This window comes from Polypterus senegalus, chromosome 18 (assembly GCF_016835505.1).
Source record: "Polypterus senegalus isolate Bchr_013 chromosome 18, ASM1683550v1, whole genome shotgun sequence".
In the NCBI taxonomy this organism is placed as follows: domain Eukaryota; kingdom Metazoa; phylum Chordata; class Cladistia; order Polypteriformes; family Polypteridae; genus Polypterus; species Polypterus senegalus.
The window spans coordinates 40208956-40227110 of record NC_053171.1 but is presented as its reverse complement, the minus strand read 5'-3'; the positions used below and the strand labels follow the sequence as shown (position 1 = coordinate 40227110).

The following is an 18155-nucleotide window of genomic DNA, read 5'->3' as shown; positions in this document are numbered from 1 at the left end:
TGGGTTATCCTCGGGCTACTCCAGTTCTCCTTCTACTTTACAGATATTCACTGACTGAATTTTGAAATAGAAAGGCCTTGTTCACACGGGCATTAAGTTTTTGGATAAACAAACTTGCTCTGAACGTCCTAGACGTTTATGTCACATTTTGTGGTGGCGATCGATTGATTTCTACACCGGCGTTCGTTTGTCTCTGTCTAACGCCAGCCTGCAACCCAAATTGTAGTTTGTGTGTTAACCTGTGGAGGCAGTGTCGGGAACTGGATATGAAAGCCCTTGTCGTTTTATTTGAGGTGCCTCATTTCAATATGGACCATTTTGCTATGTTAGATATTAATCTTCTTGTTTTAAAAATACTCGTAATACGGCAGCGTAGGGAGAGAAAAAATCGCCGCCGCTACTGGGTTCATCCTCTGACTGCACAACGTAGGGTTAAAGGAAGTTTTTTTGTGCTTTATGAAGAAATGCAAAAATTTCCGTGCAAGTTTTTTAATTACTGTCGGATGTCGGTTTCCACTTTTGATTGTCTGCTGCAGCTGGTGCCATGCCACATTGCACGCCGATCAACCAATATGCGACTTGGTGTTAGCCCCGAAGAGAGACTACTTGTCACTTTGAGGTAAGGAAACAGTAGTCGAGTGCGCTTACACGGTGTTATGCACTGAAATGCCCCCGCCATGGATTGCCCCCTACATAATCGTTATCAAATATTATATTAGAACATAAATTAATAGGTTCATGGTTTACAAATTACATGAGACAATAAAATAAAATAAGCAATATGAAAATATATATGTTGTATATGAAAACATAAAAATATCCGGTCCTCCGAAGCGTAAAATAAACGCGCAGAAAACGAACTAGAAGCGGTTTCCTTGCGTTCGTTGGGTTTTGAACGCCAAGAAAAAGCTGCATGCAACGTTTTTTTGATGCTGTATAAATGCGCTGCGGACAAAGCGACGTCACCAAAGCCCGTGTGAACACTCTCATTGACTCCTACGTAGAAAACACTCGGCGCTTGATCCTCGCTCACCGGACGCTACGAACGCAAAAAAAACGCTCGATTTTAACGCCCGTGTGAACAAGGCCATAGAGATACAAGGAGCCTAATTAGGACAAGATTTAACCATCAATTAGAATTGCTTGGGTCCACTAATTACATACAGTGCTGTGAAGAAGTATTTGCCCCCTTCCGGATTTTCTCTGTTTTTAATTATTCACAAGACTTGTTTCCGATATCCAGACAAATTTAATATAATACAAAAGACAACCTGAGTAAACAGAATACAGCTTTTAGGTGATCACTCGATTTATTGAAATATAAATGTTCCCTAACACCTTACCCCCCAAAGCTTAATACTTGGTTGTGCCACGTTTAGCAGCAACGACTGCACTCAAATGCTTCCAGTAATGGGAGATCAGTCTTTGGCATCGCTGCAGAGAAATTCTGGCCCACTCTCCTCTACAGAATTATTTTAACTTAAGCACATTGCAGGGTGTTTGACTAGGAACTGCCCATTTAAGGTCTCAATATAAAACATTTCAATGGGGTCCCAGTCAGAACTTTGACTAGGCCACTCCAAAACTTTAATTTTGTTTCTTTTTTGCAGCCATTCAGAACTAGGCTGGCTCTCATGCTTCCAATTCTTGTCCTGCTGCATAACCCAGATGTGCCTGAGCTTCAGATCATGGACTGATGACCAGATATTCTGCTTCAGTATTTTCTGGTAGACAGTTAAATTCTTGCTTTCCTCAGTTAATGCAAGTTGCTGAGGCGCTGAGCTGCAAAGCATCCCCACACCATCACACCACCACTACCTGCGTGACAGAGGCCATGATGTTCTTAGCTTTATACCAGATGCGAAATGTTTTCCAAAAAGTTCTCGTCAGTCCATAGAAGATTATCCCAAATGTTATGGAGGGTAGTAGAGGTGTATTTTGACAAATTTTAAATGGGCCTTTATGTTCTTCTTGTTTAGCAGTGCAACTCTCCCATGAATGCCATTTTTGCCCTTTCTAACCATGAATGCTGACATTAACTGAGCTGAGAGAGGCCTGCAGTTCCTTAGATGTTCATCTGGCTTCTTTTGTGATTTTCCCAAATGCCTATGCACTTTTAAAGTAATTTTGCTAGAGTGGCCACTGCTGGGCAGATTTTCCACAATTCCAAGTCTTCTCAATTTGGAGATGATGGCTGTCATGGTGTTTTGCTGAAGTGCCAGGGTTTTAGAGATTGCTTCCAACTGATATATTTCACTAACTTTCTTTCTAAAATCTGGATATTTTTTTTTGGCATGGTGTACTGCTTGTTGAGACCTTTTAGCCAACTTCAAATTGCTTCACAAGGTGCCATTTAAGTGACATTTAGATTCAACAATAACCAAGCCTGAGCGTGCGTATCTAGACTAATTTAACCCATTGGTTAATTGAGTGACTAGGGGGCAATTACTTTTTCCTTCAGTAAATCAAATCACCATTAAAAAAAAAAAACTGTGTTGCATTTACTCGGGTTGTCATTTGTATTATACTAAAATTATTTGGTGATCAGAAACAATTAAGTGTTATGAAGAAGTGAAAACAGAGGAAAGCACAAAGGGGCCAAATGCTTTTTCATTGCACTGTACATGCTAGAAATACGGCCTAAGGTGGAGAGGCGTCTTGGCCGCTGCCCAGTCTGGCACACACACTCATACACTCCTGTTTTTCGTGGAGGTGGTCCAATTACACTCTAGCCATATGCTTTCAAAGATATTCACGTAATTCTGAATGATCTATGTAATGAATCAGGCCTTTGAACATTCTAATCTCCAAAACCTTCCTTTTCTACCCCCTCTCCTCTCTTGTTCTTTGACCTACAATGCAGATCTGTTTTTAAAGCTAACGGAGTTCCAATCTCTTGTACTTTTGCTTCCCAATTCTCACTTATGCTGCCCACCAGTCAGTATCATCAATCTTATACACAGTGCTTTGTGAGGCCTTTCATGGCTCATAATGAATAAGTTCGTGTAACATTTCGATCATTCATTCCTCTATCCCTTCTGTTGTACCTCCTTGATTTTTACCCTGAATGTCTCTCAGGCTCAGATTTCCATGTAAAGACGGTTAAGTCCAAGCCTTTCTTAGGTTAGGCTGTTGTAATCCGATGTAAGGGCTTAAGCCTGAATGACATCTCGGCACAGAATACTATCACCATGTAGTGGGTAAAATAGCATCATGCTGCAAAAACAAAATATTTCTATGCGTTTTGCCACCTTACGGTAACTCTTCAATATTCATGAGTGGGGTGAAGCCATCATTGAAAACGCACAATGGCGTATAAAAGAGAAGCTGTAAAGCCAGTTTTAGAAAAACAAACTGAAACCTAACCATTTCCCGAATCAAGTGACATTGGGAACAGTGTGAATTGGTTATTAAATATTGACAAGGATAGTGAAACTGATGCATACGGCAATGAACAACCGGACCACCATTCCGCTCGTGTAACGCTGCAGCAGGATGCAGTGTCTGTGCAAGGTCAAGAAAAACGTTAGCACCGGTAGTTAGCACTGTTCACAATGCAGTGACTGTCGATGTTTGTGGAAGGGGAAATGTGGAAGGCACTAAGCTGCTGCCCAGTGTTACTGTAGCCTACTATAACACAATGTGGATTAACTCTTTGAAATAAACTCCAACTAGAACCAGTCGCAACCGGAAATGAGTGAAAACCTTAGCAACAAAACCTTTTTTTACATCAAGGTTGAGGTTGAGGTTGGGATCAAAGTTGGAGAGAAATTAAGTAAAATCAGGAGTCAGAACATAGAGGAGGAAATACACGCTAAGTCTGATTGTGTTTTTTTTTTTCTTTCTCCAAATCATGGATACAGAATGAATTTTTGCACCAGACTTAAAGGGTCAGGCTGATGACACATTGTGTAGTGACATCCGAAACAACATTCAGTGACAACCAGGAGCAACGTGCCAGTAACATGCATCATGACCTGGTGGCGCTCAATTGCAAAACAACATAATGTCGCAGCCTCATGAATTAATTAGTCATTATATTCCTGGAAACATTACAAAGCCAGGAAACCACTCAGAAAAAAACACTTTCTTAAGAATGAAAAAATTTTAAGAGAGTGAACACATCATAATATTGTACAGCACTGGCTCTGTCCGAAAAAGGAGCAAACACTACTTACTGGAAAGTCATCACACAACTGGTAAATTTAATATGCTCAGTGATTTCCAGTCGTGTTAACTGTCTGGTCTGGCAACAAGCTCAGCAAATCAGTTAGCAGCTCTGTCATACCCAACGACTAATGTGACATCGGCTCAGGTTGACCCACAGTGAGTGAGTCAGTGAGTGTGGGTGTGTGCTGTAGGGCACCTTTGCGATGTACTGTACTGTCTCGTCATGCATTGCTATGTCCTCCTGTGTGCTCGGTGATGATGGGACAGGCTTTCACTTTCCCAGTGACATTGTGATGAAAATCAGCCTAAAGAAAATGGTTAAGGCTTAGCTGGATTCAAAACAAGATACCACTGTACTCCTCCTGAAGCCATGTTTGTCTAAATCAACCTTATAATGCGGGCTACCAGTTCCCCTAAAGAAACGTAAGGTTAATGGATTCTTATAAAGGTGACCCCATCCCACAAATCTATTTAATTAACAATGCCTACTGGTTTGTAGTAGAACAAATCATACCGAGTCAGAGTAAAGCCACCCTTATGGGTTTATGTGTCTGATTTTAACATACAGTCTTTATATATAATACGCTACCGTGGCTGTCCGTTTTTGTCTGTCCAGGATTTTAAATCACCTGTAGCTCGCAAACCGTTTGAACTGTTGACCTGACATTTGGTACACATAAACGATGTGACGTCTACTATCCACTTTCGGGTGATGATTAACCTCCAAGGTTATTCCTCTTTTTATTTTTATCTTACTTTATTGTAGAATCAACTCTCGGCAGTGGCCAGCAGGGCATATGGGTGCCATTCTCATCCATACCACTTTTGACATCACTTCCCCTACCTCTATATCTTAAATCATTCTTGGGGCAGATTGAAGACTTAAGTGCTAGCTTAAGTGAAAAATTAAAGAAAATGTACTAAGTAGTTGCAACACAAACACTGACTTAATAAGTTTTAACGCAATAAGATGTCGACGAAAGAAGAGAAGAATTGGGACGCTAGGGTGGAGAAAACAAGAGCTGCTCAGGAATCAGCAAGCGCATCAACCTCTGAGCAAACGAATGCTAAAACATACAGAGAAAGAAAGAGGATGAAAACTAGGAATGATCAAGTCAAGTGTATTTCTGTGCCGTTACTGATTTATTTATAATTTGTACTCTCATTCTAACACAGATTCCACCAGAAATTAGCCACTGACTAATACAATACAATACAATACAGTTTATTTTTGTATAGCCCAAAATCACACAGAAAGTTCCGCAATAGGCTTTAACAGGCCCCTGCCTCTTGACAGCACCCCAGCCTTGACTCTCTAAGAAGACATGGAAAAACTCCCAAAAAACCTTGTAGGGAAAAATGGAAGAAACCTTGGGAAAGGCAGTTCAAAGAGAGACCCCTTTCCAGGTAGGTTGGGCGTGCAGTGGCTGTCAAAAATAAGGGGGTCAATACAATACAATACAATACACAGAACAGAACAATTATAGATTGGCTGCCATACAAACTTGCCCTCCGTGGACACTTTACAGATTCTGAGACCTGTGTCCCTTTTCACCGTCACCTCAGGTGAGGATGTGATCATTTATAGCATTTTGACAGGAGGAAGAAGAGAAGGAATGCCTGACATGTCAGCTGTGGGTCCTTTGCTTATCTACACCTGGCACACCTGTCATGAGCTGTGACCCCCCGTTCAGTTTCCTGATGATCGACACGTATCCCAAGTTGCTGAGCTTTGAAAATACTTCTTTTTAAGAGAGCGCCTGTGTGCCTTTGAGTTTAGCACTTTTCTATACCCGTGATGTGATAATGAGCACTCCTGGGAGTTTCTATTATTAAAGGAGCCGACTGCCATATCCTGAGCTTCCCTGTGTCATGTCCTTATTTAGTTGGTGGATTGTGTTAAAACATACTGTAATGGGGAGTGATATCTAGCATATAGATTGATAGCTTTTTTGTAAAATTGACTTTATTGAATAACTCTGAGCCATACTTGTATTTTAAAATGAATAATGATTAAGAAAAAGCTAGATAAGCAAGTGGGTGCTTGGACACATTTATGACACTACTCGATCCGATAAGACGTTCTGGTAAGTGTGGAGTGGTGGCTCTGAGGCTTGGGATTTGTGTCAGCAGTGTAGAAAAATGACAGACAACTCAGCAAGGTTTGGGTTTTCCGGCCCCGTATACTGTACATAGTGAGTCCAAGTAGATTTTTTACACCAATAGTTTTCATCTAACAGAGACTGCTAAAATGGTGGAGAGGGGTGCATTTATGGAGGGGGACCGGAAGTAGATAGAGAGGAATGCTGGGATTGATGATGTCATCAGAGGTTGACAGAGGGAAGGTGGAAGTGGTGATGCGTGCTCGGGTAGTCGTGGCAAATTCATGGCGATGGTACGTCTTTCTTTCTGCAGTAACAAAGGGTGAGAGGTTAGTACCCCGCCATTCCCTTCTGGCGTGCGCCTTCACGCTACAGTTTGGGTCCTTACGCGGCCCCCTAATCGCACGTGCGTGACAGCAGGCAGAAGGTTGCTGGTTCGAATACCATAAGTGTCAGAAGTGATTCCACTCCGTTGAGCCCTGAGCAAGACCCTTAACCTACAATTGCTTCGTCATGGGTATGACGTTAACCTGTATCCTCCAACTTGCAGGGAAACCTGGGGGTTGGTGGTAGGATTGGCACTCCAGCTACTGTACAAAACTAGTGTGGTGCTGAGGTGTCAGCCATTGCACGGCGGCACTTCTGTCCTAATTTGGGATCCTGAGGTGGTTCGTTGTGTGGTTGGTGCGGCAATGTGCTGTATCAGTGCATATCCACAAAGTCTCTCTCAGCTCTGGGATGTGTGATTTGTGATAGGGGGGGGGTTGAAGGCTCCGCATCAGATCTGCTTGTAACTGCACAAGACTACTCTGCTATAACCTGCATCCCCCATTTGGAGGGTCTTATCTGCGACATCAGACCTCTGCATTTAGTTATACAGGTGATGTTTATGAGCCTGCAGAAGGAGAAGACACAAAGACAACCTGGGGGAATACAGGTGGCTGAGATGAAAGGACAGACTGGCTAGGGATGCAATGGAGGCTGAGACATGCCTGAGGGTCAACTACAGTACACATCCACTGGTCCAAGAGTTGTGTCAAAGACCTTCAGGACTGAATGAACTGATGGCATGCTGTGTCTCTCCCCATCCATTCATGCCGATGGCCGTGCTGCTTCGTCTGCCATTCCACTCAAGGGCCATGCTGCACCACGTCGGACCAGAGACCAACCAACATACTAAGACAGAGAGCCACCTGGTAGCCTGAGCATGAGGAACTGCTTAATAATCAGGTTGCATTATTTTACCAACACTCATTTTACTCTGCTTATATTTTGGGCACAATTGGAAATCTTAAAATAATAAAATAATCTTAAAATAATTACATATGAATAAATAGTGTAACTTTCTCTCTTACATATTCTGGTACTTTGTCTAACTGCCGGGGGTTACAGATGTAAAAGAAAGTGGAGGAGTATTTAACTACAGTAGTATTCAGTCCTGACATGGACCAGGCTGGTAAGAATAAACATACAAGAGCTTTATCTGGGATTTGGGGCCTACATAATAAAAAATCCAAAAGAGAACCCAAGGGTCACCCAAGGACCTTACCACGGCAAAATATTTTACCTGCCATTTCGGCTTACTCTTGTGTTTAGTTCAAATCATGGGGCTGTAGCTGGGCTTTTGATATTGATTTTTATGCATGTTGTTCTTTGAAACAAATTGGATTTTGTCTTAGTTTGTTGCTTTAGTGAAAGCAAATGACGGTGGTAAGCCCTGACTTTTGTTTGAATCTCTTTATTTGTGCCTGTTTTACCTGCCAATAGCAAATGTAGCTGTTGGCAATCACAGTGTGCCGGCACTTCCCACCACATACGTGCACGTTAGCATTGCATATTGGTTGGACATTCAAGTAAGAACTTCACAGTACAGTATTCTGTATGTGTGCCAATACAATGTCCAGCTGATATGGACTACTACAGCAGTAATCTGTGACACGTGGCCCGTCTTAACCGCATCTCACTCTCCGTCGGACTGCTGGCTTACTTTGACCCCCCAAATAGAAACACAATATAGTGAGCCATTGCCTGCTTATAATGCTGCATTCCTATTGCCTTTATGGCTAATTATTACTTTCATTTGTTTTTAACTTTCTGGTTACTTTACTATAATGTGTGGTATTGAAGAACCTCTGGATTTTTTTTATCACTATCAAATTGGTTTGTTTTTTTATTCCATAATGTGTCCATTACAGAAGCAAACCATGCATTTACTAAGCCCACTTTGATCAATATTTCACAAAAGACAGGAAAGCAATGTGAAAACATTAAATGCATGAAGGAATACAATGAGGAATAGGAAATCGTCCTAAATATATTGTGCATTGTTTCTGTTGCTGGATTGCAAATACTTCCAAATGAGCCCATTGGCAATTTATTAAGTGTTAAACACATTGCTGTCTCTTTTAATAGCGATTGCGCCTAGCCAGCAGTAATCCGATGAAGGACCGTTATTATTATTCTTTAACAGCTCCTTCTGGGAATCCAGCCTCTGTACTGTTATGATGAAATTCTTGCAGCACAGAAATCACTTGTGGTCTGCTGCTTTATTTTTGGTTTTCTTAGTAAGGTGAAGAGTTTAGGAGGATGACTTGGATGTTCTGTAGTGAACTAGAAACATCACTAGTGGCGGCTAGTGAAAACAATTTGGGTGGGTGTGCAGCTTTTGGGGGTCTTTCACATCTATCTATCTATCTATCATGTTATATAGCTCCTTTCATATCTATCTATCTATCTGTCTGTCTGTCTGGTCATGCCACATGCTTTTGTGGTACTCATCACAGTGCCAATGCACATCTTGCCTTGTCCAGTAACAGACCCATAGGACAAATCTAGGCTAAAATCTATTATACCCTTTCCACCGTGCTGTCCAATCTGATGCCAGCTTTCCCATTTCTATTTTGCTCCAAAACGTCAGTCCGTGACATCTGCAGTCCCCTTATTCTTACCATAACTTGCCCTATAGATGTGGAAAGGAACAGGAGCACCTGCCACCCAAATTTTATACTACATCTCTCTCTGAGTTACCAAATCCTCCGTCAACTTGTCCAGTTCACCATTCTGCCAACACCCACACCATAATGTCTGCACCCCCTCCTCAGTAATCTTCCAATAATGTACTTCTGTCTGTCCTATAGCACATCCTTAAGCATAAGTCCAATTCGAATCTTATTCTGCCTCTGCTAACAGAGTACCCAATCCTTGGCCATTTGCACTGTATTTCATAAATCCACATCATGCAATCACTAGTCCTCTGATTTTTCTCTAGTCTTATGTCCAAGTTTATCGTTCACCACACCCACAGAGTCATTCCCACCCTAATTTTATTCTACACTTGCTGCCAGTCTGCCCAGTCCTATTCAAGTTTGCCAGACTTGCCTCACCTGGGCAGAAATTCACATTTAAGATCCACAGACCCTGTCTTAAAAACATAACTCAGCCACAGGACAAATCCAACCTAAATCTTATTCTGCCTTTACGATCAGGATACCTAGATTTCCTTGAACATAAATTTGTCCTCCTTTCCTTCAAGCCTGAAAATTTCTTAATTTCTTCCTAATTAATTTGAGTCATTTCACTAAGCGGCGGCACGGTGGCGCAGTGGGTAGCGCTGCTGCCTCACGGTTAGGAGACCCAGGTTAGTCCCGGGTCCTCCCTGCGTGGAGTTTGCATGTTTGCCCCGTGTCTGCGTGGGTTTCCTCCCACAGTCCAAAGACATGCAGGTTAGGTGGACTGGCGATTCTAAATTGTCCCTAGTGTGTGCTTGGTGTGTGGGTGTGTTTTGTGTGTGCGCCCTGCAGTGGGTTAGTGCCCTGCCCAGGGATTTGTTTCTGCTTTGCGCCCTGTGTTGGCTGGGATTGGCTCCAGCACACCCCTGTGACCCTGTGTTTGGATTTAGTGGGTTGGAAAATGGATGGATGGATGGATTTCACGAAGCCTGCCAAAAAAAAATAGCCGCATACTCTAGAGCAGTGTTTCCTAACCTTTTTTTTTCTGTAGTGACACACTTTTTGGAACCAAAATCATCCCAAGGCACACCACTATTCTATTAACCACAAACACATATACATCTCATCTACATATTGTGGACAGGATGTGTCAATTTTTGGTCACCTCTTTGTTGTGCCTTCTATTGCCAATCCTGTAGCCTTCATCTAGCTGTTCAGCGATACTAAACCTGACAAACAAATTTCACTTCAGGCTATTATTTTGATGATTATTTTTATGACGCTTGCATTTTTCAGAAAGATGTTTTAGATCTCGTACCCCATTCATTGTACGCAACACTTTGCTATCACTATTTTGAACCAACAATAAGGGAAAGCAGAAAAGGCATCACTTACACCAGACCCAGTTAGCCAAATCCGTTTGTCATAACAGGAGGTGGAAAAAGTCTGTTTATAAGCTCAGCCTCAAATTCTTAAGTCATGTCAGTCTGGTCCAAGCTCCTTTATCTTCTTTTATTTCTTTGAGTGAATGATTTATGGAGCTTCCTTAAAAAAATAACCACATTTTCTTTAATTTCTGAAGTTCTTCTTAAAGTTCCACTCACTCATCCATAGTTACGCACCATTAAAAGGCGGGTGTGAACTGCGAAACATTGACGTTCACATGACCTAGTGCGTTAACGATTGTCCAATCACATTCGATTAAAAAAACCTAAAACAACAGTAATTCGCTGCCAATACATGTGGGAGTGTCCGGGGCGCAGAGAGTTGTGGCCCCAGAAAAACTTGAAAACAACCAATTAAAGGGCAGCCCCAGGTCACCTGCACTTACACAGGCTCTCATTTGGCCGGCGTCCTTCACTCCATAGATATTCACACAAATCGGAAGCAGTTTTTAATGGAAGTTGACATGTGCTGATACCAGGCATGGTGTGCAAATAAACAAATTTATTTCATGATTAATTTAAGCAGAGTTTTTAAAATATTTGAGGGGGCAACACCCCAGTGTCCCGCATTACAAACCGCCACTGAACATCGCCATCCTGGCTAGTTTCTTCGCCCTCATGTCTAGGTTTGCCGTGCTTTGTCCTGATATGTAACAGCCGTTTGCCTGACAGTTTATTTCTTGGCAGGGTGGTGGAGAAGGGAGGATAGGAGATAAGCAACTGGATGGCAAACCAATGACCCAATATCTGACTCTGAGAAAATCGCTTAACCTGCCTGTGAAGAATACATGTAAATGGTGCTACTAAATATGCCTCCTTCTAAAGTGCCTCGGGATGATATCCCTATAGAGGAGCGTTATGTAAAGTCAAGGTTGTTTTTGATGTCTGTTGCCTATACATAAATCAGTGATACACTGCTGTGATATTGAAACAGACACAGAGGCAGCATAAAATAATAAAAAAGAAGACATTTAATTTCAAGAACCGTCCATCCATCCATTATCCAACCTGCTATAGCCTAACACAGGGTCACAGGGGTCTGCTGGAGCCAATGCCAGACAACACAGGGCGCAAGGCAGGAACAAATCCCTGGGCAGGGTGCCAGCCCACTGCAGGGCACACACACCCACACGCCCACACACCAAGCACAATTTAGGATCAGCAATGCACCTAACCTGCATGTCTTTGGACTGTGGGAGGAAACCCACGCAGACACGGGGAGAACATACAAACTCCACGCAGGGAGGACCCGGGAAGCGAACCCGGGTCTCCTAACTGCGAGGCAGCAGCGCCACCCACTGCACCACCGTGCCGTCCCTTTCAAGAACCAAACCTCCTTTATTTTGTATAGCACTTCTCAATAGTGAATGCCATCTCGAGGTACTTGAACAGTTCATTACTGTGATCCTCTTGTGCGTGGAGCAGGCAGAGGCTGCTAAGGTGACTCCCTCAGGGTCTCTGAGTCAGTCTGGGTTGAGAACTGAACTGGCAGCCAGGGCACAGTGCCAAAGCGCCTGCACGGAAAACACACAAAAGACCCCTAATAGTTAAAAGAAGCATCTATTCTGCTACCGTTCTCCCCAGCATTTGATGTGCAAGACTCCTGTTGGTTGCCTTCTAACATCCTCCACATGTGCTGCCCAGCTATGAGGTGACACATCAGTGGTTGGCTCATAGGTGTCATGTCTGGGATTCAGATTCATGTTTTGATGTCTCTTTTCTTCATTTTTGATTCTTTAATGTATGCTGATTACACTATTGTTACTTTAGTCAGTTATGTGCATTATTCTGTGTTTTTTATTTTGTTTATGTATGGAAGCTGCCTGTGGTATGTTCTGTGTGTTTTCTGGGTGGTTCCCCCACAAGACGGGGCCAGCTGCACTCCACCCTATAAATCTCCCACAGTCCCTGGCAGTTCATTTCCAGTGAGCCTGGCAATGGCAACTTTACTTATTATTATTTGATTTGTTAGATTTAAAGATTGTTTACCCTTTGCTCCGTATTTTGATGAATCTTTGAATATCTGCATTAGGATTTGTTTGCTTCATAATGTCTTTGGTTTTCACAGACAACTTATTTTTTGCCTTTTGTGGTCTTACTGAGCTTCAGTCTCCTAACAAGCAGTTTTGTGAAGAATTAATTATAAAGACTCTGGGTGGGTCCTATTACTAGCTGGGGTTTGGTGGTGATATCCCCCTCTAGTGGGCAATTATGGAAGTGTTTTGGGACTCCTAGTTCTACTTTAGCTCAAATTCTCAGTTGCATAATAAATGGACCAGGTCAGACACAAAGACCTGACACAGACCACTTGGCATCCACTATGTGCAGGGCCCCCAGTACTCCCTTTGTTCCTGTGTACTCCTGTGTAAGCTGGGGTTGGATGTAAGACCTGAGGAAAGGTGCTGTGGTATATGGGGTCTCTGTTTCACCTCCCAGCACGGATGCCAGAACTATGAAGAGTGTTGTGAAGGGCTTCTCTAAACGTTAAGAGATGTTGCTGGTACTCTAAATAGAAATTGCAAGAGGTGCAGGAAGAGAACTGGCTGGCAGCAATCAGACCTGTCTGTATTTAGTCAGCTCAGTCAAATGATCAGTTCACTCTGGTCAGCTGTTTGAATGAGTAGAGCAACTATGGGGGCAATTAACTGTTCACACAGGCAATACAGGCATTGGATAGCTTTATTACTTAAATATATTAGGTAGCAATTTAGATATGGTGTTATGTGTTTATTCTGGTTCCCTTTATCATATATTACATTTTGTCTAAAGATCTGAAGTTGTTCACTGTGACAAATGCACAAAGACATGATGTCAGGAAGGGGGATAATACTTTTTCACAGCACCGTTGATTACTATTATTCTCTCATTGATCTTGAGATGCTTGAGGTGTGCAGCAGCTAATTATGCAGCGTGCTTCAGAACGTACTGTATCTGCCCTTAGCCTGGGGAGGGTCCCACTTCTCTGAAAAACATCCGGCATGTTTCCAGTAACAAAGAAAGGTATGGCTACAGGACTGACATCATAAGCCCAGAAAAGTCTCCTCAGATCACAGAGGAGAAAACGCCATTGGAACTCCTGCTGTTTGCCTTTCAGCAGGCACTCTGACTTGGACAATGCAGACATCTGTCTTCTTCAATCTGGATCAGGGATGGCAGCTATGTGAAGGTCATGTTCTTGACTCTTCCAGCGCCTTTCGTTTAATGTGGTCCTTACTGGTAGAAGTCTTGTAAAGGTCAATGAAACTGGGTATCCACTTAGTATCTTAAATGACTCCTTGTCAGAAATATTAGTTTGTGAGACAGTCTGCACAGCTGTATGTCAGAACAAGTGGTCACCAGCTAAATCCGTTAAGGGACTTCCTTTGCCCCCTACTTGTTCAGACACGTCAGACTTCAAATACAATTTTAAGACTTGTCACCTACAGAAAATATCTGAAGATTTTGAGATCACTGGATGTATAAGTGATGGACAGGAGAATGAATACAGAAGATTGGCGGATGTCTCGAGGTGGAAAGCCAAGCAGATGGTGGCGGACTTCAATATGAACAAAGTAATCTTTATCCAGGTAATAAACGTCGAGCGGGTACAGGTGTATAAGCACCTCTTCGGGTTTATTTGGACTGACAGAAATCTCGGTTAAGTTGAAAGCTAAACCCTTATACATATGAAATAAAGGTACAAACAAATCGCTAAACTCTTATTTGCCAGTTCATTAATTTTCCGTGCCTGAGCAGACACCTTGTAATACTGCGCTATCGTAGAGCACCAACAACGCTTCTGACCGCTGACTATATGGAGCGAAGGCAAGATGACATGGCCACGCCCTCTACGTCATCGATGGGCGGGGATTTTCAGGTGGCTTTAATTGAAAGGTTGGCGGGGTCTGCTGCGTTAATGAGTTTCAGGACGGGACATTCTGTGACTGACTGAAATAGTGTAAAATTTAGTGGCCTTTATTTGACGAAATGGGAAAAGTTAATTTTTATGTCCTGTGGTCTCTGCGTGAGGTACCCCGTCAGTTAATAAGGTAAATTGATATTTTAGATACGCCCTTAAACGACATGGTGTTGGTTTTGAAATGTAAAAGCTTTACAGTTGGACGTTGTCTTAGATCGGCAGTAAGAAACCATCTATGATGAAGGTGTTGAGAAACTCTCATTAGAGCTTCGTGCAGTCTTTGACCTAAGAAGAAAAAAAAGACAACGTAGTGTCAAACAAACAAACATCAACAATCGATGTTTCAGGATTTGTATCTCGAAAAAGCGACTCTCCCAAACACTGCCTACGTGTGGCACTTGTAATTTGTGGTCCACCGGGCACCGCTGACTGACGCCCGCTTGAGACGATCACACACTGTGGGACAGACGAATTGGCAGTAAGAGTCACAGGGGGCTGAGCTGAGGGACAAGGATCAGTTACAGCAAAAGAAAAGGTGTCACGAGGGGTCGCTATTATTAGAATTTAAGGTTACTGTCTCGTTTGAGCAAATGTAACAAAGGCAAACATCACACACAGGATTTTTTTTTATAAATGGCAACTCTCAAACTACGCACAACGACTAACTTTCTACATTTTAAATAAAATCACTGCGCTTATTTTACCAGGCTGTCTGGTGTCCGGGAGGGTCATGCCTCGTACAACCGAGCGGGTTTGAGATTGTATGTATGTATCTATTTGTGTGTTTGTGCGCGCGCATTCTCACATGAGGAATAATGCTCGAGCATTATATGTTGTAATATCATTGTAATATTACTTATTGTTTGGCTGACACCTTTACCTGAGAGAGATACAGTTACTTACATTTCTTTTTTTTTTTTCCTCCAATTGGAGGACAGCCAGGTGAAGTGACTTGCTCATGGTCACACTGTGTCATTCCCAGGATCAGAGCCCATAACTTGTGTTGAGGTCCAAATCCTTAACCACTATGCCACATAGCCTATTCAAACACACATGTTATAGAATGGAGTGTCCAGAAGTGCCAAACGTTCCACCAAAAATCTAAGAGCGTCATGATGGTAGCGTTTCTGTCTTTGGAAATATTCGAATACTGCTGAGATCATGAGAAGGCGGTGTGTGTGTGTGGCTCATATAAGTCTGATTGAAAGTGCTGAAGTTGGTTGTGATGTTGGAGGGGAGACTGAGATTGTGAGGCTCTCTCAGACAGTTAAGGGAATAAATGCGTTTTTAGTTAAGGTGTATCCGTAGCCATTTGTAATGAATTAGAAACTGTGCCTTTCAGAAAGGATCTGTTGAGAAGGGTTGGAATAAATGATTGATGTTACAGTGTGATCGGTTTGCTACTGTGGTGTCGTGAGTTTATTACGTGTGTGTACAGTAGAAAAAGAAGGTAGGAAAGTAAGTTTTTAGTTAACAGTAAGGAAACAATTTGTACTGCATTTTCAGGAGCTGTCAATTTAGTTTAACAGTCTACTTTCAGATTTACATTCAGCAACTATACTGTACAATAATCTAATTGTGTCTGCCTGTTTTCTTTATTCATTTTTCTTGGTGATGGCCTCCTTTCCTCTTAAAGTCCTGGATCTGTAATGGCACTTCACTGGGTTGTGTGGTTCCTCAAAGAGCCTTCGCTTGACACAGAACTGTTTCATTCTGGGAAGGGTTCTTTTCAGACTAAAAATAGGTTCTTTGGGCTTTGTCAAGGTTCTTTATATACTGACAAAACACACATCTTTAATGTTTAGTGGGCTACCTAGCAGAATACAATGGATCAAGAAAAGATCTTGACCTGTTATCCAGAAAGAGCCCTTTCATTTTAAAATCATAACTCCATTGACGTTTCTTACATCGGTTATCATCTGTTTATTTTTGGGACGTGTTAAGGATCTAAATAAATTCTTTTTGGGGACCAGGATGGTTCTCCTATGGCATCATTGTGAAGAACCACTTTGGCACCTTTTTATTTATTTGTTTGTAGGAGTGTTGTCTGCACAGCAAAAACAATCTGTTAGGATAGGATTTCAAATATGTAAACCCACCTTTTTACTTGCTTTCGTTAGTATTATAGTGTGCTTCTGTACATACTTTAAATAAATGAGGCTGCTTTTGTGGTGTTCCTGAGCCCAGAGTAATCCCATGGAGGCCAAATCTCAAATTAAAAGGCTTATTTGACCAAAAATAACAAGATGGTGGGATTCAAAAGATGAAACAAAGTGGTGCTGTTTTCTAATCATATAAAGCTGACTATGTGTTTGTCTGGTATGCATATCCACACCATTGAACATGCTGGATCTCTGCTGGATGTTGTGCAGATTCCCCACTTGTACAGCAGAACACCACACGTTTCGTTTTTCCCCCAGTAAACCTTTAGTGGCAGGATTAGTAGCCCTGCTAGTTAAACGTAAAGTGGGCGAAGATTGCAGGGTGCATGTAACATAGACAAAGGCCAACATAACATAACCTAATTCAGGTCTGGGCCTATTTAGTAGGTGTTGTACCCAGTCTTGATCGGGTGGCGTTCCTTCAGTTCATCACCAGAACATTACCCTTCTGAACTTCTGACTAACGCTCACTCTCACAAACCGCCACATCTCCAGTCTTACTCTGACGTTTTAAGTGTACACTCAGTGCTTTGTTTCTGTTGGAAGTGGCTTTATATTCTCATCCCAGGGTCATTTCCTGTTAAAGATGGCCTTCTCCTTACCCCGGGATACCAGGTTACCACTCTCTGCTTCACTTAACGGGCCAGAACTCCAAGACAGTTGTCCTGTGTCCAGCTCAGTCAGAGAGACAATATGGTCCCTTATGTTCTCTTCAGGAACACGTACTCTCTATCTCTACCAGCCAGAAAGTGCTGCTAGCTGTGACAGTCCACTCTTTGTTTCTCTTTCTTTTCACCTGCCATTTTGCATCCTTGGAGAGAATTTCCAGGCCTCCTCTCTCTTTTGGTTTCAAATGCTGCATGATGGCCTTCCAGAGCACATTGTATGCTACCCAGCATACCTACCTGTGCCCCAGCAGCCCTTGTTTCCCCACAGAAATGTGAAGGACCTGTTTGTGTTTAATCCTAGTGGTGCCTTTATCCTCAGCCGGGCATGCTCTCCTAGCACACCCCTTCATGTGCAGGCAGACCGCTGTGTTGCCATTCATGTCATCATATGAACTGTCCATAGTCATTAGTTTTCAAAAATTAGCGTCTCACAAAACTGTGCAGCTTCATAAACTAAATTGGGGGATAGGGGGGGAAAGTAGTGTTAAACTTGGAGAAACGATTGTAAATTCTCAAGTATCACAATCTCTGGCTGTTGTTTTATTGAAGGTTATTTATCTGAAGTCCTGTCTTTGAAATGTATTCTAATAATAGCATAATCCATCAACAAACAATGATAAAAACATAATTCTATTACTGAGAGGCTGAAGATGAACAATTTTACTATTTGTATGCCTACCTCTATTGTCTGTCTGTCCACATCAGTGTCAGGCTGGACTGGTCTCTTAATACAGAGGGACTGTGTTCTCTTAGGGGACTGCA

At 42.4% G+C, this 18155-nt stretch overlaps 1 protein-coding gene across 3 annotated transcripts in view; it reads left to right on the top strand.

Annotated features, from left to right (window-relative positions):
- Positions 1-14544: 14544 nt before the first annotated feature.
- zgc:163014 (uncharacterized protein LOC100038766 homolog) overlaps positions 14545-18155 on the top strand; it is a 32497-nt gene continuing 28886 nt past the window's right edge. For all 3 annotated transcript variants that reach the window (XM_039742304.1, XM_039742305.1, XM_039742303.1), the window contains exon 1: positions 14545-14693. In XM_039742304.1, coding sequence (XP_039598238.1) covers positions 14632-14693 — 62 coding nt within the window. In that variant the 5' untranslated portion in view covers positions 14545-14631. The remainder of the gene's footprint in view (positions 14694-18155) is intronic.